The 24,510-nt window shown below is 36.4% G+C and overlaps 1 protein-coding gene and 1 long non-coding RNA gene across 6 annotated transcripts; one reads left to right on the top strand and one right to left on the bottom strand.

Annotated features, from left to right (window-relative positions):
• Positions 1-1,240: 1,240 nt before the first annotated feature.
• On the top strand, positions 1,241-24,436 carry PSMA3 (proteasome 20S subunit alpha 3). 5 transcript variants are annotated; one of them, XM_082450488.1, is made up of 11 exons: positions 1,241-1,384; positions 4,511-4,593; positions 11,319-11,442; positions 14,122-14,223; positions 14,301-14,374; positions 16,411-16,483; positions 17,868-17,933; positions 20,823-20,869; positions 22,671-22,738; positions 23,844-23,908; positions 24,298-24,436. In XM_082450488.1, exons 1-11 carry the CDS (start codon positions 1,364-1,366, stop codon positions 24,340-24,342), a joined length of 768 nt encoding a protein of 255 aa, XP_082306614.1. In that variant the 5' UTR covers positions 1,241-1,363; the 3' UTR covers positions 24,343-24,436. The 5 variants fall into 5 exon arrangements, with proteins under 5 accessions (XP_082306614.1, XP_082306616.1, XP_082306617.1 ...); XM_082450491.1 differs by having other exon boundaries at positions 1,340-1,384; positions 11,324-11,442; XM_082450492.1 differs by lacking the exon at positions 1,241-1,384 and adding an exon at positions 7,139-7,217 and having other exon boundaries at positions 11,324-11,442.
• On the bottom strand, positions 4,948-10,602 carry LOC309655410. The gene is made up of 2 exons (XR_014260826.1): positions 8,850-10,602; positions 4,948-5,799 (listed from the first exon to the last, which is right to left on the bottom strand). It is a non-coding gene; the product is annotated as an uncharacterized lncRNA (long non-coding RNA).
• Positions 24,437-24,510: the final 74 nt, after the last annotated feature.

Raw genomic sequence — 24,510 nt, 5'->3', positions numbered from 1 at the left:
TACAAAGTAAATGTTTTGTATTCTTCAAAAGTGTTAATGCCATGAAACCTAAAGAAATATTAAGAAACAATTTTCCAGATTAAAGGAGACTAGAGACATGACAACTGAATGCAATGTGTGATCTTGGATTTTCTTTTGCTATGAAGGGTATTACTGAGAGATTTGCCAAAATCTAAATGAAGTCTGCAGATCAGAAAAAAGTATTGTTAATTTTCTGATTTTCATAGTTTTACTGTGGATATGTAAAATGATGCTCTTGATTTTGGGGAAATACACACTGAAGTATTTAGCAGTTAAAAAAAAAAAAACGCTGATGGCTTTCCATTTAAAATCAGATTAAAATCCAAATCACTACAAGTTCTGATCCCACGTCCACCTCTCTGATTTCACTTCCTGTCACTCTCCCCCACTTAATCTCTATGACAGGCCACACTGATCTGACAGTTCCTATAACAAGCCAAGTTTATATTCCGATAACAATCCCAAGTTTCAGTTTAAATATCACCCATTCAGAAAGTCATTCCTCAAGTATCAATAATAGGTCTAAAGTTCAAACTTCCATTGTCTCTTCTCTTTTACCACAAGATGCAACTATTTGCCTATTTACTCTTTGTTGCCTATTTCTTCCCACTGAATGTAAATGTCTCCTTCACCGTTTTATCAGCCAGCAGTATTTAACTGAGTACTTGGGACATATAGAGCTCAACAAATAATAGTTAATCAGTCTTATCCTTAATTCCACTAAATAGAGTCACACTCAAAAAGAGTACTAATGCTTCTGTAAAATTCCGACCTGAGCTTAAAGGTGAAACCCTTAGAGCGCAAGTTCCTTCTTTTTTGTTAGAATAGGTGGATGAAGGGGATGCCATCAATATACTGGTTTAGAACCAGGCCGCCAAGGGTGGAGGGAAACCCTCTCCCCTACCGTTTTCTCTGGGCTTTGTAAGAGTATAAGAACATTTCTCTGCTTTGCTCTAAGAAAGAATTAGGCAGCGAAAGAGAGGGATAAAAGATAAATAATAATTCCTAGGAAAAGGAATGGCGCCGCTCCTCAAGCCACCCGAAAACTTAGTTTCTCAACGACACTCAGGATCGAAACCTGACTGTCAGAAGAAGTAAGAAGCAGTATCCTACCTAACCCCACTTCTAATGCTTCTGCACATGCGCGTTGCCCCCCACTCACATCTCCTTCCTTTTCCCACAATCCTCTGTTCCTGGGCTGAGGCCACAGGAACGAGCCACAGAGAAGGCTATTGGTGGAAAGAACAGCCAATGAGAGAGCCTGTTACTAGTCTGCGTGCTGCGGTGTAGGGGGATCGCTTTAGACCCTGAAGACTTAGGCGTCCCAGTGGTTTTAAGCACGATGAGCTCAATTGGCACCGGGGTGAGTTCGTTGTCTCTCGGCGTGATAGTCTAGCATAAGGATTAGCGTGGGAAGGGAACGCGGATGGACCGCGAGGGGTGCGGCGACTCGGGGTGCGCTGGTACTTCCTGGAGGCAGGTGGGCCGCTTCCAGTTGCGCGGTGGACCGGCGGTCTTTCCGACGCTGATTGCTAGGCCCGCGTGTGCAGTGACCGTGGCTTGAAGCTTCTCAGCTCAGGTGTGGCGGGCTTGCCGCGCAGCAGTTAGATTTGGAGCCGCTTTGGGTTGCTGAGTCACTTTCTTTAGTCGCTTAGGGAAACTGAAAGTGGAAACTCGTGGGGCCTGAAATTGTGTGAGTGAAGGGTTTGGGCGACAGCCTCTTGAGAACCACTGAGGCAAGGCGGCTTGAGAGTCCAGGATCTGAGACGCCGCTTTCCAAGGAACCCCTTTGCAATTCCTGGGGTGCTGCTGCCTCACGGGGATTCTCTGTCTTTCCTTCGAGTGTGGTGATGGACCGCTCTGTATGAGTCCCTGGAGCCTTCTCAGAACTGATAAGAAAAACAGTCTAAAAAGCGGAATCGGAAGAATCCTTTCCATTTTTCCTTTGTCTCAGCTTTTCCTGTACAAATTACTTAACAGCACTATGAGTTGTCAATACCGTTAAGCCTTTAAATGGTTAGCTACAGGCTTAACCGCTTCTGACTTTGAAGGGACAGACAGTTCAGGATTTTGGAGTTGGATTTGTTAACTTTTTCGGCCTACTACTTTCCTTTGTCAAACGTACTGCATATATGCAATCTTCTGCTTACTCCTTTTATGTATTTCTCCATGTAGAAAATACAGTTTTTGTTTAGAAATATTTATTGGTGGTTTCCACTAGAGGCATTGAATAATGGGTTTCTCAGTTCATTTTATACTCCTACTGTGCACAAGACTTTTATACTCACCATTAGGCCCAAATACTGGTTTTCCGAGTTTGATAATACGCAACTTATACTTGGAATGGTTTAATCCATTCGGTTATGAGGTGCTAAGATTGTCATACCGTTTTTGGATTAGTTGATGCTCAGTAATTCCTGTTGTAGCAAATTGACTTTGCAACTACATTAATATTATCTTAGATTAATAGTGTTCTAAAGGGTTCTACAAACCCTTTAAAAATATAATATAACCAGGTGAGATATTTCGGTATTACAGTGGTAGAGTTAAGGATCTTCATTTAACAAATAACAAACTGAGACCAGGAAGCACCACTGTTGAAGACTTATCTCCTGTCTTTACTTGTCCCAAGAACTCCGGATATGAAGACCTGTCTTCTTGACATTTCTCTCCACTTGATTAATAGCCATTTCAAATGACATGTCCAAAGTAGATCTCTGGGTTTTCTTTTTCCCTTGCCATTTTGCATCTCCTACAATTTTCATTTCGGTGAATGGGCCAGTTCTAGTTGCGCAAATGAAAAAAAATCTATGATGCACTTTTAATTTCTTTTTTACTCTACTCCTAGAGCCAATCCATTAGCAAGGTTTTTTTGATTGTACCCTCCAACGAGAACACCTTCCACCTCTTTTTCTCTAGTCTAAGACACTACCTTTGGAATACTTAATCTCTGCTTCCACTCTTGTTCCCTCTATAATTAATTTTCCAGATGAACAACGTTTTAAAAAAATTAGACATAACCTCTCCCCCCTTCCCCCCAAACTCCAATGACTTTCTGTTGGATTTAGAATAGAAATGTAAACTTCCTACTCCAGCCTAAAAGACTTAACATAGCTTGGCCCTTATATGCCTCTGATATAGTTTACTCTTCTGTTTACCACTTATGGTGCTCAATATACAGTGGCCTTATTTCTTTTTCTTATTGTGCTCAGCTTATTTCTACCCTAAGGTCTTTTTTTTTTTTTTTTAAACATCTTTATTGGAGTATAATTGCTTTACAATGTTGTGTTAGTTTCTGCTTTATAACGAAGTGAATCAGTTATACATATGTTCCCATATCTCTTCCCTCTTGCGTCTCCCTCCCTCCCACCCTCCCTATCCCACCCCTCTAGGTGGTCACAAAGCACCGAGCTGATCTCCCTGTGCTATGCGGCTGCTTCCCACTAGCTATTTTACGTTTGGTAGTGTATATATGTCCATGCCACTCTCTCACTTTGTCACAGCTTACCCTTCCCCCTCCCCATATCCTCAAGTCCATTCTCTAGTGGGTCTGTGTCTTTATTCCCGTCTTACCACTAGGTTCTTCCTGACTTTTTTTTTTTTCCCTTAGATTCCATATATATGTGTTAGCATACTGTATTTTTTTTTCTCTTTCTGACTTACTTCACTCTGTATGACAGACTCTAATTCCATCCACCTCACTACAAATAACTCAATTTCGTTTCTTTTTATGGCTGAGTAATATTCCATTGTATATATGTGCCACATCTTCTTTATCCATTCATCCGATGATGGACACTTAGGTACCCTAAGGTCTTTTATGCCAAATACCAGGACGCTCCTCCTCCATATCCTAAATGACTAATTACTTGTTATTAATTCTAGCTTAGCCTAAATAACTTAATTGCCCCCGCAATGCCTTACTTGATCAGGTAGTCTGTGGTAGTCCCTGAGACTATCACTTCACCCTGTCTTATTTTCATCATAGTACCTTTTCTGATTTACTGCTGTGCCTTCAGCTCCTAGATTTGTTCGTGGTCTGATTTTTGAAGATGAAGGACTTCTAGAATGAGTAGTCTTTGTATTTCCTTATAGTGACTAACATATAATAGATGCTTATTAAATGTCTGAATGCTAAATGATGTGTCCAAGGTCCCTCAGTTTCTTAGTGCCACAGCTATGAATTAAAATGCTCCAATGCTGTTTCTACCATAGCAGTTTTTTCAGAAATGAGCCATGTTCTGTGTGGGAAAAGTTCTGAGTTGATGCAGGACTTGTATCCATTGCTTTTCTAGCAGAAATCTAAAGTGTACAACTTTGTCTTAGCTTCTGTTGCTGCTCTGACATGCTTCCCCTTTCTCTTTAAAGCAAAATCTTTGTTGAGATTTAACACACATTTCTGATGTGTAAGCCATTTAGGAAAAAAAGTGTAAGGTTATTACTGCCAAAGATACATCATTATAAGCTTATTATTGCCTTTTCCTCCTAGTATGACCTGTCAGCCTCTACATTCTCTCCTGATGGAAGAGTTTTTCAAGTTGAGTATGCTATGAAGGCTGTGGAAAATAGTAGGTAAGAAACATTGTTTTACTTGAAATTAGCATGTTTTAACCAAGTATTAAATGTCTTCTTTTCTGTATTTTTGGTAATTAGGGTTTGTTATGTTACTTTGGCACAGAATAATATATGCCCTAAAATAATCTCCATTTATTAGTCATTTCCAGATCTCTCTTTAGGTCAGATCTTTCCATGTGCCTATATTTCCAGTTGACTCCAGAATTATCCACTTAGACACTCTGCCAAGTCTCAAATGAAGTGCATAAAACCAAATTCATCATCTTTGCTAGCCCTTTTTTCCTTTTTCAAATTCCTGATATATATCATTGTTTTCCTTGGCCATTAGGATTGTGACTTTACTGTCTGATCTTTTATTTCCTTGTGTTTTAAATGTCCTGTGCAGGTGGTCACATGATCATCTCAGCAGGGATGTTTTTTATTTTTCTCTTCTGCTGCCATACTCCAAAAGGTGTAGGATCACTAAGATATTTTCCTGTTGGACTTACTTCCTTCACTCTGTCTTTTTTTGTTTAGAGTAATTCACTAAAATGATCCCTTGCCACCACTATAACATTTTAGTTGAATTACTGGCTTATTGACAAATTCTCTGAGTCTTATATTGAAGAATATTTGCAATCAGTTATACTTATATGATCATTTTTTAAAAAAATTTTTAATTTTTTTTATACAGCAGGTTCTTACTAGTCATCCATTTTATACACATCAGTGTATACATGTCAATCCCAATCTCCCAATCCATCACACCACCACGCCCACCCTCCGCCGCTTTCCTCCCTTGGTGTCCATACGTTTGTTCTCTACATCTGTTTCTCATATATGATCATTTAAAAAAAAATCATTTCTAATTGAACACAGTCTGCACAAACTGGTTTCATTTTTAATTTTTTTTAATAGGGTTTGTTTATTTATTTATTTATGGCTGCATTGGGTCTTCGTTGCTGCGCACAGGCTTTCTCTACTTGTGGCGAGCGGGAGCAACTCTTCATTGCGGTGCCTGGGCTTCTTGTTGCGGTGGCTTCTCTTGTTGTGGAGCACAGGCTCTAGGCGTGCAGACTTCAGTAGTTGTGGCATGGGGGCTTCAGCAGCTGTTGCTCACGGGCTCTAGAGCACAGGCTCAGTAGTTGTGGTGCATGGGCTGAGTTGCTTAGTTGCTCTGTGGCATGTGGGATCTTCCCGCGCCAGGGCTCGAACCCGTGTCCCCTGCATTGGCAGGCAGATTCTTAACCACTGAGCCATCAGGGAAGCCCCTTTAATTTTTTTTTTATTGAGGTATAGTTAATTTACAATGTTGTGTTAGTTTCAAGTGTACAGCTCAGTGATTCAGTTATATATATATATAAATAATCATTGTATTTTTGATTCTAAAGCAGCTTTGGGATGAAATAAAGGACTTAAAAAATTTTGTTCATGACATCTCATTCAGATCTCTCAAAAAATTTTTTTTAGGCCTACTAAACAAATGGTGTTGGTGTTTGGGCTCGGTGTTTTCATTATAATGAAAACCTGTGTAGTAGGGAAATGTTTCCAGAGTTTTAGAAAAGTCCACGTGTAGATGTAGTTTTTTCACTTTCTACTAGTATCTTCGATATCTGATTATGGAAGTTTCATGAGGGTAGGGACTGTAACTGGCCTTTGCATGTGCTAGCACGTAGCCCTCAGTAGTTACTGAATAAATAAATGTTCATTTTTTGTTCCATTTTCTGGGTGGTAGAAAGAAGGTATGTGGATTTCTAATGGTTTATGAAATAGTATTTTAAAGTTTTTGAGCAAAAATACATTTTAAGTCTTCTTACAGGATTTGTTAATGAAGCTAGTAGATTCTGTGTTTAAATGTATTATTATAGATATTGTTACTTACAAACTGTCAGTATCTGATAATATAATAGAAGTAAGGCTGTTAAGAATTTTAGGCTGCACTGTATTTGTTGTTGTGTACAAGGCCTGAAAGAGTTCAGAAGAGAGTCAAATTCAAGAAAAAAGTTGACAATAAAAAAATTAAAAAATTAAAAAAAAAATGAAAGCAAATAAGTGTGCTGGGAAAACTGGACAGCTACATGTAAGAGAGTGAAATTAAAACATTTTTTCACACCAGACACAAAAATAAACTCAAAATGGATTAAAGACCTAAAAGAAAAAAAAAGAAAAAAATAAGTTGACACATTTTTTTTCCTGTTGGTAAAAGAAGACAGGCTCATAGGCCAAGGAGCTGGAGAAAGACTTGAGGAAGTCATTGTTTTTCTCTTCCTCCTTTGCATTCTTGCAATTTCATTGGTGTAAAAAACTGGTGGGAGATGTCTTGACTAAGAGAAAAACTGGAGATACATTTTGAAGTCATCTGTAACCCAGAAAATTGAGACTAGGCTGTGAGGATCTGTGTATCTTAGCAATTTGTTTTCTATAAAGTATTTCTAAATATGGTTTAAAACAGTTACATTTAAGCAAACTTGAAGAAATATAATTTTAAAAAATGGAAACATTAAAAATGAATGTATTTTTTTCTGCATAAAGAAAAATTACTAGGAAAGTTCCTCTTTTAAAGGGATCTGTGTAACTTGGTATGATGGAATACTGGATGAGGATCAGAAGATGTGAATTTTTCTCCTAGCTGCTGCCTAATGGTAATATTATATAGGTTTCCACTATTCAGTCCTCTGAATGTTACTTTTCTGTCTGTAAAATTGGGATGTGGACATCTAACCTAACTACTTCACATACCTTACTATAAGAATGAAATTTGAAAATGTTTGTTTTGTGGGCACAGAAAGTAGAAATTAGAAAAATTACATATGAATTTTCTTACGAGTCTGGCATATAAACTGATAGTTAGAAAACATTTAACCAAATAATTTGATATGATTATGTTCCTGCATTAAAAAGAGATAAATTCTTTAAAAAAATTTATTTATTTATTTTATTATTGTTATTTTTTGGCCATGCCTGTACAGCATGTCAGATCTTAGTTCTCCAACCAGGGATCAAACCCGTGCCCCCTACAATGGAAGCGTGGAGTCTTAACCACTGGACTGCCAGGGAAGTCCTGGAGGTAGAAATTCAATCTCGGGAATTTAGAAGGCAAATACTTTTGAGTACCTGTTACGTTAAGCATAGGAACTACCAAAACAAATAATTGACATATAAGTGAATACTTAAAAACATTTTATTAAAAAAAAAATATATATATCATGATCAAAACTATTTTATAAAAGTACGCTCCTAGATGGTAATATGCAAAAGGAAAAAAAGGGGTAAAATTATAATCTTTCCCTTTAGCCTCATTGAGGAGACAATATATGAAAGGAGGATTGTGCAACATAATTGAAAGCCTAGATTGTTTGGAACAAAAATGTACACAAAATTTTGGCCTTAGGACCCCTTTATACTTGGGGAAAAAAATCACTGAGGACCTTGAAGAACATTTAATTATGTAGGCTGTAGGTTCTATCAATATTTAACATCACCCCGAAGAGCATTTATTTATGCAGGTTCATCAATATTTACCATATTAGAAATTAAAACTGAAAAATTAAAAATACTTATAAATTCATTTAAGTAACAGTAATAAACACAGTTGCATGTTAACAAATAATTTAAATTAACATTTATTAAAATATTTGAGTAACATTAATAACATTTTTAATGCAAATTACTTTTCCAAAACATAGAAAAAAATGTAGTGAGAAGAGTGGCATTGTTTTACATTTTTATAAATCTCAATAATTAATTGAATCTTAATAAAAGAGAGTCTCATATCTCCTTCTGCTTCAGTATGTTGTTACTTTTGTTGGAGCTTGTGAAACAAACAGGCTTCATTTGGATAGTAGCTGGAAAAGTGAGGAGTATTTTAATAGCATTATGCATGTTGTTTTTTGATACTATACCAAAACTGGACAAATGTTAGTTTCTTAAAGATTAGTTGCAGAGTGGAGTCTGAAAACATAACAATGAACTTTTTCTACTTTTACATTAAAATCTGTTGGGCTGTCTTACACTTTGCATGTTTTACCTGTCAGCATTGTGAGTTGGTCATTTGGAAAATATTGGTTCACTGAGTTATAACAGAGCTTCCAAATTAGACATATTTCATTATAAACTATCAGAAGCATCACAGTTGTTAATATCACCACCAATCTGTTTATTAAAGTTTTGGGAAGCAGACAAGCTCACAGTGGTGAATATGTTTTCTAAAATTTCAATTTATGCTTGAAAACTCAAATTTTATCACTGGCAAGAAAATTTTGTCATTTGTTTACCTTGAAGCAACAGGCTCACTTTGTTCATTTTAGAAAAAAAGTCTGCCACACACCTAAGTGGAAATAACCATAGTTATTATTCTTTGATGATAAAAACAGATGTTCCATGAAAAAATTCACAACTCAAAACAGTTTTATCAGTGCTTTTTCCTTTAGGCAACCATTGTATTTTGATGTACAGCAGAAGTACTTTGACTACCTTGCATTTCGTTAGGATAATAAAAAGACAGGTACTCAAGGATTGATACCCAATAAAATTAATTACTGCTTTATCAGGACATTCTTAACTAAAAATGGCTTTTTTTTAAACTGTGAGAGCGTAGCAATGAAGAATACAATGATTAGTAGTTTACTGCTGCCATTTGCTGTTACTGCCCTATTTGTGTTAAAGTGCCAGCGGTTTTACCCACCAGTGCTTCTGTACCATTGGTGCAAACATCCACACAGTGGAAAAAGGCAAATGATGTCTTTATATATATATATTTTTTTTTTAATTTTTTGGCCGTGGCATGTGGGATCTTATACTTCCCTGACTAGGGATCGAACCTGTGCCCCCTGCAGTGGAAGCGTGGAATCTTAACCACTGGACTGCCGGGAAGGTCCCGTCTTTGTATTTTTATGAAAATAATTTTGACCTCACAAACCACACTTTTAGAACTTTTAGTTTAGAAAAAAGAATGTTTTAGATTCTGCAAGGTGAGGAAGATGATGAGTTGGAATAACTGGGAACGGCTACCTGAGGCTATTCACGTGAATTTGCAAAAGTTTTTGGAAATTTATTTAAATGGGCAGTGGTGAGGAGGAAGTGTATTCTAGTACCCAGGATAACCGCAATAAAGACAGAAAAGCAAATTTGAACATTAAGGTGTTTGAGGGGTGACAGTGAGGTTGAATTTGGTAGAGCACAAGACCTCTATAACAGGAAACTGAATTCGCTAGATGGGCTTTGCAGATTCTTGAGGAATTCTGAAAGCTGGGCCAAGGAGTTTAAACTTGAAAAGATACCTGAAGTGTGGGGGAAGGAGTGTCTGAAATTCTTTACATATTTGTGCATGTGGCTCAGCTCATTTTTCTGGTTGTTTCTCTTTGTTAAAAGAATTAGAAGATTAAAATAATTCATGTATTTTCATCTTGAAATGGCAATGTATAATTTCTCCACATTTTACTTCAGATTATTTTTTGATTTACTTTGTTTTAAACAGTTGTACAAAATGTTTATTCTTTTAAACTTATTGTAAGCAACACATGGTTATTGCAGAAAAAGCAAAAGAAAGAAAAAGAATTATAATCTTTCCATCGAGATTAGTCACTGGTAACTTTTTAGTTTATATGTAGCCTGTCTTTTGTATGCATATTATGCACCATTTTTTTTTAAAATAAATTAATTTTTTTGGCGGCGTTGGGTCTTCGTTGCTGCATGCAGGCTTTCTCTAGTGTGGTCAGCGGGGGCTACTCTTTGTTGCGGTGCGCAGGCTTCTCATTGCCGTGGCTTCTCTTTGTTGTGGAGCACGGGCTCTAGGCGCATGGGTTTCAAGTTGTGGCACATGGGCTCAGTAGTTGTGGCTTGCGAGCCCTAGAGCGCAGGCTCAGTAGTTGTGGCGCACGGGCTTAGTTGCTCCGCGGCATGCAGGATCTTCCCCGCCCAGGGCTCGAACCCGTGTCCCCTGCAGTGGCAGGAGGATTCTTAGCCACTGCGCCACCAGGGAAGCCCTTACATACCATTTTTTTTTTTTTTTTTTTTTAGTTAAACTTTCTTTTTTTATATATATAAATTTATTTATTTATTTATTTATTGGCTGCATTGGGTCTCTGTTGCTGCGTGCGGGCTTTTCTCTGGTTGCAGTGAGCGGGGGCTACTCATTGTTGCGGTGCGTGGGCTTCTCATTGCAGTGGCTTCTCTTGTTGTGGAGCACAGGCACACGGGCTTCAGTAGTTGCAGCACGTGGGCTCAGTAGTTGTGGCTCTTGGGCTCTAGAGCGCAGGCTCAGTAGTTGTGGCGCACGGGCTTAGTTGCTCCGTGGCATGTGGGATCTTCCCGGACCAGGGCTTGAACCCGTGTCCCCTGCATTGGCAGGCGGATTCTTAATCACTGCGCCACCAGGGAAGTCCCTACATACCATTTTTAATGCACATGACTTTAGTCGGCATTTGTTATAAGATGGCTAATATATGCTAGACACTGTGCCATTTGGTACATATTTTGTTGGCATCTTTTTTCATTTACGTATTAATATCTTTCCATGTCATGATATGAGATTTTTTTGGGTCACATGATTATTTATATGGATCTAATTCATCACATTTTAGGCTGTTTGCCCTTTCTAGTTTTCAAATGTATTTATTTTAAAGACTTGATATGCTTTAAGAAACAAATTTGCCTGTTTTTGTGGGTTTTTGTTTTTAAACTTGGGTTTACAAAGTTTCTTTTATTTTCAGTTAAAAAAATTGATTTTCTTCTACTTGTTTCAGTACAGCTATTGGAATCAGATGTAAAGATGGCGTTGTCTTTGGGGTAGAAAAATTAGTCCTTTCTAAACTTTATGAAGAAGGTTCTAACAAACGACTTTTTAATGTTGATCGGCATGTCGGAATGGTAAGGTTGCATTTTAAAATGTTCCTTTTTGCCTTGTCCAGTTTCTTGTGAAGTAACTAATTGGAATATATTAAAATGTGATTGTTAAGAACCCATTTAATACTGTAGCATTGAGGCAGAAACAGCAGAGAGCAGCTACAGAAGTAATCAGAAAGTTACTGGTTTGTGAACAGCTCACTGTCTAAAAGGAAGGTAGCATTCTTATTGTATAACCTGATAGGAGATAGATATGAAAAACCAAGTTGCCTTAAGAAAAGGCGGGGAGGGGGGAGGGGGTGAGAAGTATGGGTAAAAAAGAAATCTTGGCAGCACAGATCAATGAAGGTACATGCTTGAGAGGCAATGAATCTTTGGCTTTTTGTATCCTTTCTGGGGATCACTGTTACACTGAAGATGTTATCAGAAAGAGAAGACCTTTATAGTAAGGTGGAGCATCAGGAAAGGATGTCTGATGAAGGGAAAAGTGAACACATGCTTTTTAGTAGCTTCATAAGCATCACTGTATTTATTTCATGCAGCTGGTATCTTGAGTGACTGCTTTGCACAGTCGCAGGCCAAGACAGATACATTACTGCTATATACTGAAGTCATCCTGTATAGATGTCAGACTTTCTTCAGTAAGAACAACAATCCAAAAAAAAAGAAAAGAAATGATTTTTAACTTTGCTTACTGAAAAGTCAAGGAAGAAAAGAGAACACCTGTGTGCTAGGTACTATGCTAGTTCTTTACATAAATTATCTCATTTAATCCTGACAACCCAGTGCAAGTAATATTAATCCCATTTTTACAGATGAGAAAAAGTCTCACAGGTGGTAAAGAAATATGCTGGGATTCATACTTGGGTCTGCATGGTCTATGTGTTACTCTAGAGCCCATTCTGCAGGGTGAGATCCTATAAGATCCACTCATTCTGCTGAAATACCAGTAGCTTTGTTATTTCTAAATGAGATGTGTTACAAACACAAAAAGGACTAGCAAAATATAGCCAGTAAACTATAAAGCTACAGATAAAATTTTTTTTTTTTTTTTTTTTTTTTTGCTTCTTCAGATATTTTTTTCTGAACTTGTTTTCTCTCCTGAACAAATTTATTATTCCAGTGAAACTGGTATGTTTTCTTGCCAGATTGTAACCTAGCTGGTATGAGGTAGTGAATCCTGCTTTCTTTCACTGAAAAAAACTTTAGATAGGTATATTTTGGAAAAAAATCATATATGCTTATAAGCACTTTAGTGATGGAAAGAATTTTATCATCCTAGAATTTTCACATTTGTCCCATTTGTTATTTAAAGCCAGGAAACTGATGGCATTCGTTATAGCTGGAAATTGGCAAAACATTAGACATTGAACAGGGCTGGAGAAAATGAAGGATTAATGCTCTGTCTCCACGTGATTTGATAAACTTTTAGACTTCACAGTGGGTTTTATCCAAAGCAATGAAAGATTGTTTAAATGGTGAAAATTACTACCTGGGTATCCTTGTGGAAATTATTCTAAACAACAGTTTTCTAACCTGCAAAACTATGGTGGTAATAGTACCTACTTTCATGTATAATTATGTAAAATGCTTAGCATGTAATGAATGATCAATAATATGTTAAGGATTTTCATCATTATTACTATTACTAGGTAGCAGTAGAAAAAAGGCTATTAAAAATTTTGATAGTACTTATTTTTAAATTCTGCAAATCTTCTGTGCCACTTGGTTCCCAGTACCCATAAGTGTTTCAGTAGTTTTTTCTGTTTTCATGGCTTCCCTAGACCAAAAGAAATACCCAGTGGTTCTGTTTATTATATATGTAGGTCTAACAACTAAGTGGTTGTGACCTAAAAACTTAGTAGCTGTAAAAACAAAACAAAAACAAACTCACCACATACAGCAAAATAAAAATATTTTTATTTTTAAACAATCACAGTTAACTAATGTGTACTGCACAACTTCTTAAACTTCGGAATTGGATTAGATGCTGCCCCCCACCTCCACCCCATTTCCTGTTCTGCATTGTTTTTTGCACAGTACTTATTTTATATCACGGCAACCCAGCTTTTCAACGAGCGGATGGCAGTAAAAGGAATGTAGAATGATCTAATGTTGAAACCGTTAACTACTTCAACATATGTTTCCCCCAAACTTAAAATGCCCCACAACTCTGAGTTCACTATAGTGCCCTGGGATGTCTCAGCACGTGGGTTGGTAATTGCAGTTCTAAGCCACCAGATTTGTGGTTTGTCATGTTTTGGTTTGGCATTACAATTTATTAGTAAGCTGAAAAAGGAATTTGAGCTTGTGCCTTTTAGATGAAAACTTTTAATAGCTTTTTGAACACAGAATGGCTTTAAATAAAGGATCAGTTCTAACCAAAACGAATGGTTTTATTCTTTTTTGTTGTTGTTTTGTTCTTTATAATGAAGTGGCGAATGGGGAGACATGGAGGTTTTTCTGAATGTGATCAATGGACAAAACAATGTAGTCACACTTGGGAAATTTCCAAATTGTAATCCCGTACTCAAGCATCAAAATGCCAGAATGCCTTGTAAAGAAAGACCTTTAAGCCAAACAGATTTATTCTAATGGTGATACTTGTTAAAAATATCAAATAAGCCTGTAATAATTACATACTTTCCTTGATTTGTGATAGGAATGTTATCTACTGAATTGGTACCTTTTTTTTTTTTTCAGGCAGTAGCAGGTTTGTTGGCAGATGCTCGTTCTTTAGCAGACATTGCGAGAGAAGAGGCTTCCAACTTTAGATCTAACTTTGGATATAACATTCCACTAAAAGTAAGCTGATAACATGTTGAAGAGCCTTTGGAACAGAAAGAGAAGAGTATTAATAAGCTTTTCTGTTTTCCCCACAGCATCTTGCAGACAGAGTGGCCATGTATGTACATGCCTATACACTCTACAGTGCTGTTAGACCTTTTGGCTGCAGGTATGAAATTTACTGAGATAGTGATATCTGTACTGTAGGTATTTGTTTTCTCAGAATCAAATTAGCCTTTTATACCCTTAAAAAATGAAGTATCATCAAGAAGTATTAGGGCAGTGATTAAATAAAATGATGTACATAAAAATAAAAACTTTGAAAAATGAAAAACTATGCAGATTTGGACAAGATAAAACACAGAACTCATAGTAATATTTTAATCTAATTATAATAAATTCTCTGGAGGAAGGTGGTCAAAAGGTATATAAACTTTTTTTAAAATTATTTTTGGCTGCGTTGGGTCTTCGTTGCTGTGCACGGGCTTTCTCTAGATGCAGCGAGAGGGGGCTACTCTTCGTTGCAGTGCGTGGGCTTCTCATTGCGGTGGCTTGTCTTTGTTGTGGAGCACGGGCTCTAGGCACGTGGGCTTCAGTAGTTGCGGCGCGTGGGCTCAGTAGTTGTGGCTCGCGGGCTCTAGAGTGCAGGCTCAGTAGTTGTGGTGCACGGGCTTAGTTGCTGCTCCGTGGCATGTGGGATCTTCCAGGACCAGCGCTCAAACCCGTGTCCCCTGCATTGGCAGGCGGATTCCTAACCACTGTCCCACCAGGTAAGTCCCAAAAGGTATATAAACTTTTAGTTAAGATAAGTAAGTACTAGGGATGTAATGTACAACATGATGACTATAGTTAACACTGATGTGTGATAAAAAGGAAAATTTTTAATATAGTAGATCCCTTAGAGTTCTCAACAAAAGGAGGGAGTTCTTTTTCTTTTAATTGTATCTATATGAGATGATACATGTTAACTAAACCTATTGTGCTAATCATTTCACAGTGTATGTAAATCAGACCATCATGCTGTGCACCTTACATTTATATAGTGATGTATGTCAATTATTTCCCAATAAAACTGGGGGAAAAAATTCTCTGGAACTAAACGCAAACATTTTCAGGAAATGGCAAACTGATTTTAAATATATTCCATGTTGTTACTATTTAGTAGCCAATTATACTGACACTTCAGTTTTCTCATTAGTTTCCATCTAATACACTTTAAGCAATAGGTCAGATGTTCTTAAATGGGATGTGGCTGTTACAGTATTCTGCACATGAAATGATAAGGCTGGTTTCTTTTCTACTTGTAATTTCAAAAAATCAGTAATTCATATGATTTTTTAATACCCTAATTTTAATTTGTTGAGCATAAAAAAATTCATTGAACCAGTTTTCCTGCAATTTTTATTGCAGGAAAATAAATGGAGGAGTACCGGGGAATAGCCAGAAAAGAATGAAGGGTGGAACAAGAGTTTTAGGTAGTTTCAGTGTATTCACATCAGGAATTTTGTCCCCTTGGCTTTTTCATGTTTATTCCTTTAGCTTTTGGGCCCCCTTATTACTTGTCCATCTATCAGTACTCCTTTCTCTCCACTGCTATCCTCTCAGGAAAGTTTCATCTGAAAGTTTAATACTAAGCAAAGGCACATGAATTTTGAACATTTTAAAGTATATACTAGTTTTTATCCAAATTACATTATCAAAGTGCTTACTATGAGTTATATGGGTATTAGTAAATGTTTGTCTTAGAAAGTACAATTGCATTTTTATCACAGTACTTTTTATTTTTTAAATTTTATTTATTTTTTAATAAATTTATTTATTTTTGGCTGCATTGGGTCTTCGTTGCTGCGCGCGGGCTTTCTGTAGTTGCGGCGAGCGGGGGCTGCTCTGCGTTGCAGTGCGCGGGCTTCTTACTGCGGTGGCTTCTCTTGCTGCAGAGCACGGGCTCTAGGCGCGTGGGCTTAAGTAGTTGTGGCTTGCGGGCTCTAGAGCGCAGGCTCAGTAGTTGTGGCGCATGGGCTTAGTTGCTTAGTTGCTCCGTGGCATGTGGGATCTTCCCGGACCAGGGCTCGAACCCGGGTCCCCTGCATTGGCAGGCAGATTCTTAACCACTGTGCCACCAGAGAAGCCTTATCACTGTACTTTTTAATACTTTTCTGGTATTAAAGAACCATGGTTTAAAATTACTAATTTACTTTTATGTAGTTTCATGTTAGGGTCTTACAGTGTGAATGATGGTGCACAACTCTACATGATTGACCCATCGGGTGTTTCATATGTGAGTAGTTTTGAATCATCTGAAATTCTATTTCTAGTTTAATGGCCTCTCATTAGCACTTAAATCATATATTTGGCTTATATGAGGTTTCTTTAATATTCATTCAAGGAAGGTAACAATTTTTCTTGTTTTAACATTAATGACAATAACCTATGGATATGAGGCAGAGGAAAGATCTGTGGCTTTTTTGTTTGTTTTCTGGCTGAGCCATGCCACATGCAGGATCTTAGTTCACCCAGCAGGGATCGCCCCCTGCATTGGGAGTGTGGAGTCTTAACCACTGGACCATCAGGGAAGTCCCAGATTTGTGGCTTTTAATATGCTATTACAGAAACTGCATAGTGAACATAAAATTTTGAATATGTGCCATATCCTTTATTACAAATATTAGCAGTATCTTAAAAATGAATGTAAAAGTGAATGTAATGCCGTCCCTTTTAAAGTTTTGTTTTTGTTGGTTTTTTTTGGCTGTGCCACGTGGCTTGTGGGATCTTAAGTTTCCCACCCAGGGATCTAACCCAGGTCCATGGCAGTGAAAGCCTATGTCCTAACCACTGCACCACCAGGGAATTCCCCAATTCCCTTTTAAAAAAGGATTTCAAGTGGGATTTCTTGGACCTTTCTCTAATTACCTTTTCTTAAGTGTCTTCTGAGATTTTTATGGTTTTTATTATACTCATTAAAAAAAATGAAGGCTCTTTATGTTTTGTCATTACACACAGGTTACACAAGTTAAAAAAACCTTTACAGTATAAATTAGGGGATTCCCTGGCTGTCCAATGGTTAAGGACTCCGTGCTCTCACTGCTGAGGCCCCAGGTTCAGTCCCTCGTTGGGAAACTAAAATCCCACAAGTCGTGCTGGTGTGGCAAAAAAAAAAAAAAAAAAAAGTGTGTGTGTGTGTGTGTATGTGTATATATATATATATATACACACACACACACACACACACACACACACACAATTCATATGTATATATCAATTTAAAAAAGGCTTATTTAACTCTTAGGAATTATTTCTTTCTCTCAGAAATAACTTCATTTCCATTGTCAGAATGCTAAAATTTTTTCTATTCCTGTCCTCAGAAATGCTTCTAGTTCATGAAGTGTATATATATAATGACATAATTTGTTTCTCTTTGGATATACTTCTTGAAAATAATACAGATTATTCTAGATTTAAGTTAGATATTTTAATTTTTTTGAGTCCCTTGGTGGTCATTAAAATGTCTTTTGACTATATTTCTCCAGATGTGCTTTTGAATGTCATTTAACAACCTTTCATTTCATTAACCTTTAAATAAAAACAGTAGTCATTAATGACTTATGATAGTATATTAATTTAATACTACATATGTATTTCTGGTGTGTGTTCTTTTTAAATAGGGTTATTGGGGCTGTGCCATTGGCAAAGCCAGACAAGCTGCAAAGACAGAAATTGAAAAGCTTCAGGTAATACATACATATTTACTGCTTGAAATTTTGCTACAGCATTATCCTCATGTGGTGAAGTTTTATCGCCACAAACTAATAAACCTTTTACTCCAAGTGTGGTTTGCCGTTTTGAGTAGAGCTTTCTGAAGCTGCTAGGTGGCTGAGTAGGAAAGCTGCTAGCATATTACCTGTACAGTTGGGTCATGGATCCCTTTATGATTTTGGCTTAATCCAAAAAAAATGCTAACAAATTTTCATGTAATGTCACAAAATCCTTGAAGCCCATTCATGGAGCCCTGTGACCCTTAGGCTGAGAACTCTGCTCTTTTACTGTATCATTTCTTCCATCTGGAAAACAGCTTTTCTCTATGGAAGTCTTACACATTAAGAGTCTGTGCTCCTTTGCTTCTCTTTCCTTTTTGTTCCTAGCTAAATAGGGCATGGGAACCCATCATCTACTAGAAAAGGTTTCTTAAAAATTTGCTGGCTTTCCTTTTAGCCATAAATTGATCAACTTAATATTGAAACAGTACCAACTCTTCATTGCTTATCAGAAACTTCCCTAAAAGACAGGCGTATGATTCATCAGCATTTTGGTAAATCACAGTGAGAAAAAATTTTATATACATTTAAATATTAATGCTGTACTGGAGCCTTGCTCAACTAATTAACTTATTCAGCTTATTTAAGGCTAGGTCCTAGAAAACATTTTTTTAGTGCTTGGAATTTAATGCCAAGTTCTAGACCTATAAAAGCCTAATTTATGTTTGGTATTTTAGTATTGATAAAATTGACAAAAGGACCTTGAGATCACTTAGCCCAAGTCCAGCCCTGGGTTAAACACACTGGCTACAGTCAAAGAATATTGCTTATGAACAATTCACAGACCTAATAACTCTTAGACCATTGTTCTTTTCCATCATATACTCCCTGGTTTGTGCTAAGTTCCTGTCTTCTACTCTCTTCTGTTTTGCTTTCATCTCTCCTTAGTATTATGTGGAAATCTGAAAATAGAGTGTTTAGTACAATTATCCTTTTGTGTGTGGTTAAATCCTAGCAAGGAATGGGAATACTAACAAATCGTACCTAAGAATTGAGAACGATTACTTCTATTGAGGAACATATACACTTAATGATGAAAACATATGCTCTAAATCAGAAGTTAGCAAACTGGCCCACTGCCTGCATTTTTTTTTTTTTAAAGTGAAGTATAGTTGATTTACAATGTTGTGCTAATTTCTGCTGTACAGCAAAGTGATTCAGTTATACAAATACATACATTCTTTTTTTATATTCTTTTCTATTATGGTTTATCATAGGATATTGAATATAGTTCCTTGTGCTGTACAGCAGAACCTTGTTTATCCATTCTGTATATAATAGTTACATCTGCCAACCCCAACCTCCCACTCCATCCCTCCCCCAGTCTCCTCCCCCTTGGCAACCACAACTCTGTTCTCTGTGTCTGAGTCTGTTTTTGTTTCATAGGTAAGTTCATTTGTGTCATATTTTAGATTGCACATATAAGTGATGTCATATGGTTATTTGTCTTTCTCTGACTTAACTTCACTTTGATAATCTCTAGTTGCAGTGCTTTTTAAAGTTTTATTGAAACCCAGCCACATTCAGTCTCTGGCTTTTGCCCTAGTACAACAGTGGAGTTTAGTTGGTGACGGGGACCAAAGACCATATCCCAATAAGTCTAATAAAATATTTACTACTTGGCTCTTTACAAAAAGTTTGCCAACCCCTGCATTACTCTGGTCTGCTTTTCTGCTTGTGTTCTGTTTACCAAGAATATAATTTTATGAAATAAACTTTACCAACGTATGTAAAATATTTTTGACATTTAAGATGTATCTTTTCAAGTTTGTTTAAGTTTGTCTTTGTATGTTACAATTAATATACTAAATATAGAACTTAACTTGTAAGGGCAAAAGTACAACAAAATATCTCCATCTAGATTGAGTGAACAGTTGTTATTTTCCAATATTTTACCTATTTGTATGAGCTGGGGCATCAAGATTTCTAAATATAAAAAAAATACTAAAAAAAAAAAAAAAGCCTAGATACACAGTAATTGAATCACCTGAAGTCTGGACTGCTGTATGACTATTCATTATTTTTTGCCATTTTCCATTCTCCTCCACATATCCAGAATATGAACACCAGTTTGCTCTTTGTTTGATTTTGTCAATTGTGTTCAGAAACACATATACCTAAAATAAATTTTGCATTGGTTACTTCCAGTACCTGTAGTACAGCAGACTTTTCTGCTGGGCATTTAAGGGCTGTTTTTCTACCCTGATTTCCAAAATGTTCACTTTTGCTTTGTGCAGTTCATTTATCTTCCTCAAAATCAAATCAAATCCAACTATGTTCTAAGACTCCACTCAGATCTTGGTTCTTCAGAGCTTTCCCTGACATTTTGTATTTCTGTCTTGAACAGTTTCATGAGGGACAATTTATTTCACTCCTTCACCCCCCTCTAGAATATAGAAGGTATTCGTGGTTTGTTTGCATTTTATTATCCTGAATTGGCTATAAAGAAGAAAAAAAACATTTCTTTGCTAATGTTTTAAATGTCAGGGTCTGCCTGTGAATAAATTCATAAAGGAATCTAGATTTTTATAAACTTTAATATTTTTCACAAAATTAGTGGTGCCCAAGGGTTGTCCAGAATATGTTTTGGCATGATCATTAAAAAACATTACAGTGTGAATAAAAAACTTTGGTTCTGGTCTTTTTGTATTTCAGGTTATTTTCCTTGGCTTTATATCTGAGAATCTATCTCAGGAGCATGGGGTTACTGATAAAAGTTGTAGAAAGAATCTGAAAAGTTAACACAAGTGGAAAGCGTTCTTCTTTGAATCATAACATAATGAATATATATTTTATTTTCTGTAGATGAAAGAAATGACCTGCCGTGATGTTGTTAAAGAAGTTGCAAAAATGTAAGTTGAAATTTTCCTTAGCATTGACAAAAATATTTCACTTGACCTTACCTTATACATTAATCCTAAGAGGCCATTTTGTTTGGAAATAACTTGTTGCGTAAGTTTTAGAAGGTGAATCCAACATTCTCAGAAGGCTCATTAAGGAGAATATCCATATTTCAGGTGACAGTGAATAGGATGGGGAAAAATAGCTTTTGACAAATATACTCCTGTTCAGGTGGCAGAATTCCAGAATAGGAGGATATAGTGAACCTCTAGGGACTTCATTTGATAGCTCCCGACTTCTTAAGTCTCAGAAGTCCCAATAATATTAACCTTAGCTTACAACTTTAAGGTCTACAGCTAAAGTTGTAACAAGATGAGAAGAGCAGTATTTCAAAACATCTAGAAATAGCTGAAGAAAGCCTGAAGTAGTTCATATTACAGTAACAGTAAGCAACAAGAAAGCCAGTAAAGCTCAGTGACCGTGCTTCAAAGTCCATGATTTTTTTTACATCAAAGAATGCAGGCATTTGGTATTTCAAAAAATCTAATAAAATGCTGGTGTTGCAGCCAGCTTTTCAGAGTTAAAAGTAATAAATGTAATATTCCAGAGAATTCACAGAGAATTCTAACTATTCCACATTAGAACTACATGAACATGGTCTAGTCAGCATTTTGTGCACGTGTCTCAGGTTTTACATCTAATAACACATGCAAGGAAAAAAAAGTCTTGGAGGGCTCTATTATATAATAATAAATATACTATTTGAATGGTACCCTTAATCTCTATACTGATGGTTGTAGCAAAGTATTAAAATCACAAGTGTTTTATAATTTTGTACTAACCATCCACCACTCCTGCTACCCTCACTCCCCACCCCCCCTTTACCATGAGACCCTTCCCCCCATTCCAGTTGTGAAGAAGCAGAATCCATTCCATTCTATGACTGTCAGAGTTAAAAAGTAAATAATCCTCATTGAATTGCACAGCAGTTTAACACGATAACTCAATTTCCTTCGCTGAGAAGTCTTCTGGAAATCAGTTCTTCCCGCACCTTTTATGTTTAGATGTAACACTAGACTAATTTGTTCCGTGTAGGAAAGCCATCCCTTTTATCATTTAATAAAACGGAGCACTATGCTTCTTTTACTTAGTTCTAGCAATTTTAAGGTGCTTTCTCAAAGCAAGGCTTTAGGAATACTCTCCAAATTACTTTTGTTACTTTGTTGTGTAAGATGGTGGAAAGTATAAAATAAGAAAGCTTTGCTCTGATACTTACTTTGTTTTTACTTCTACTTTAATATGTTGTGTGACAGTGCCTCCTTGTTGGCGGCAATTTGTCATGTACTGTTTGAAGGCCAGGTTAAGGGACATACCTTAAGGGGTTTAAAAATATTCCTGCCAAGTAGGTGCAGAACGAAGAGAGCACTAATTGTAAACTAATGGATTAGTTTGTTTTTTAAAAAAATCAAGTTAATGAATGGAAAAAAATATACTGAAAAGGCGCACAGGGAATGATGGCCTTTTCCCATTTGAATATACGTTCCTTAGGAGTTATCTTTTTCAGGTATGTCTCTAAAAGAATGTATCAAAATAAACAACTTGGGTTGTAAAGGTGTAAGGTATATTGAATCCTTTGTAGTGAGTGTTTAATTTTTTTATCAGTCCTAGTGTAATTTTCATAATATAGACTATATAATGTGTGTATAATTTTATAGATACTTATATTAGGGATGGCTGTTCTAATTTGCTGAGCTGGGTGCATGAACTATGTATGTAGACCAAATGAATGTTAATGTCCTCTTTCTGTTCTAGAATTTACATAGTACATGATGAAGTTAAGGATAAAGCTTTTGAACTAGAGCTCAGCTGGGTTGGTGAAAGTAAGTTATTTTTCTACATTTATTTGCTCTCAGAGTCATCTGTACCAAACCTAATTTACTACTGGGTGCCTTATTTTTTCTTTAAAAAAAAAAAAAATTAGTAATGGTGTATACACATATAAGAGTACACAAATAACAAATGAATTGATAACTGTCACAACATGGATACATTCTTGTAAATACTGCTTTGGTCAACAAGTAGACCAGCCCCCCAGATCACCCCTTAGGCTTCTCCCCAGAGGTAACCACTATCCTGAAAACACCATAGTTCTTGGCCTGTTGTTGAATTTTATATAAATGGAATTAGACATTATGGATTCTTTTGTTCATTTCTTTTCACAAAATTATATTTGTGTAAATCAGTTGTGTTGTTACATACAGTAGTATTTTTGTTCATTTGACTTGCTGTACAGTGTTCTGTTGTCTGAAAATAACACTTTATTCATCTCCTCTTCTATTGTTACACCGTTCGTTAGGCACTTTCCAGTGTTTGTTTACTGTAAAATGAACAGTGCAGCTGTGGACATCTTGTACATCTATTGTGGTACACATATGTAGTAGCATTTTAGAAATATATGTTAAGAGTGGAATTGCTGGGTCATGAAATATGCACACATTCAACTGCAATATTGGCCACGATGTGTTCTGACCACTGGGTGCCCTTCTAATACAAACAGAGGCAGAACAAATTTAGGAGGTACTCTCTTTTTGAAGGAAAAGCTCTGCTTAATAATTGACTAAAGTTGTGAGTAGTTTGTTTACTTTTTTTGAAACATCCATTGCATATTTTAAAAAAGAATTACTGGGAAATCACCTTTTTTCTTTCTAGCATGGCAACTGTAGGGCTTCAAGGACAGGTTTTAAAATCTAACCATGCTGTGAATGAATGCTCAGGACTTACAGCATCAGGATAAATCTTAGCATAATGTGTTCTTTATAAGAGCTAAATTTGGGCAGATTTAATATCTTATGTAGGGAAAACACACAAAGATGAGTTCAAAGAATCTGGTATTACACTTGTAGATTGGCTAGATTATATGGTAGTTGCAAATCACAATTACAGTCCTCGTTTTTAATTCATTTAAATATATGGCTTAATTTACAGTAACTAACGGAAGACATGAAATTGTTCCAAAAGATATAAGGGAAGAGGCAGAGAAATATGCCAAGGTAAGCCACAGCATGAAAACGATTCTAGCTGAAGATATGGAGATACGTTGAATTAAGCATTGAGCTGAACTAAAGGATGAAAACTTTCTAGGTTATCCTCAATGGGGATAAAGTTGCCCTGGTTCCAAAAAAATTTTTTTTGTGCATGTGAAAATGGCAAAGTTTTTTCAGGACATTTAATGCTTTCATATTGTGTGTATCCCATCAAGAATATAGACATTGATTGTTACAGCAAGATGTACTTAGTTACCCTTTTCTTTACTTGAATGTCTTATTCTAAACCAGTGTTCATTTTCACTTACAAAGAATTTTAATGACAGGTGCTTAATTAGATTCAGGCTGTTATAGCAATGCTAAAAATTGATTTTAAACACTTTTCTCTTTAACAGGAATCTTTGAAGGAAGAAGACGAATCAGATGATGATAACATGTAACATTTACTTCATTTACTTCTATTTAACTATTTAGCCCTTCGGATTAATACATACCCACTGACCAACTTTCATTAAATCTTTGTCTTGTAACGACTGAAGTTTGGTTAATATCTATCTGCTTGACAAAATTGGTGGGGGTAGCTGAGCACATATTTATTCAGCATTAGG

Source organism: Balaenoptera physalus, assembly GCF_965194825.1.
Source record: "Balaenoptera physalus genome assembly, chromosome: 2".
Taxonomy (NCBI): Eukaryota; Metazoa; Chordata; class Mammalia; order Artiodactyla; family Balaenopteridae; genus Balaenoptera; species Balaenoptera physalus.
The sequence above is the reverse complement of the archived record's forward strand: the minus strand, read 5'-3'. Positions and strand labels throughout refer to the sequence as shown.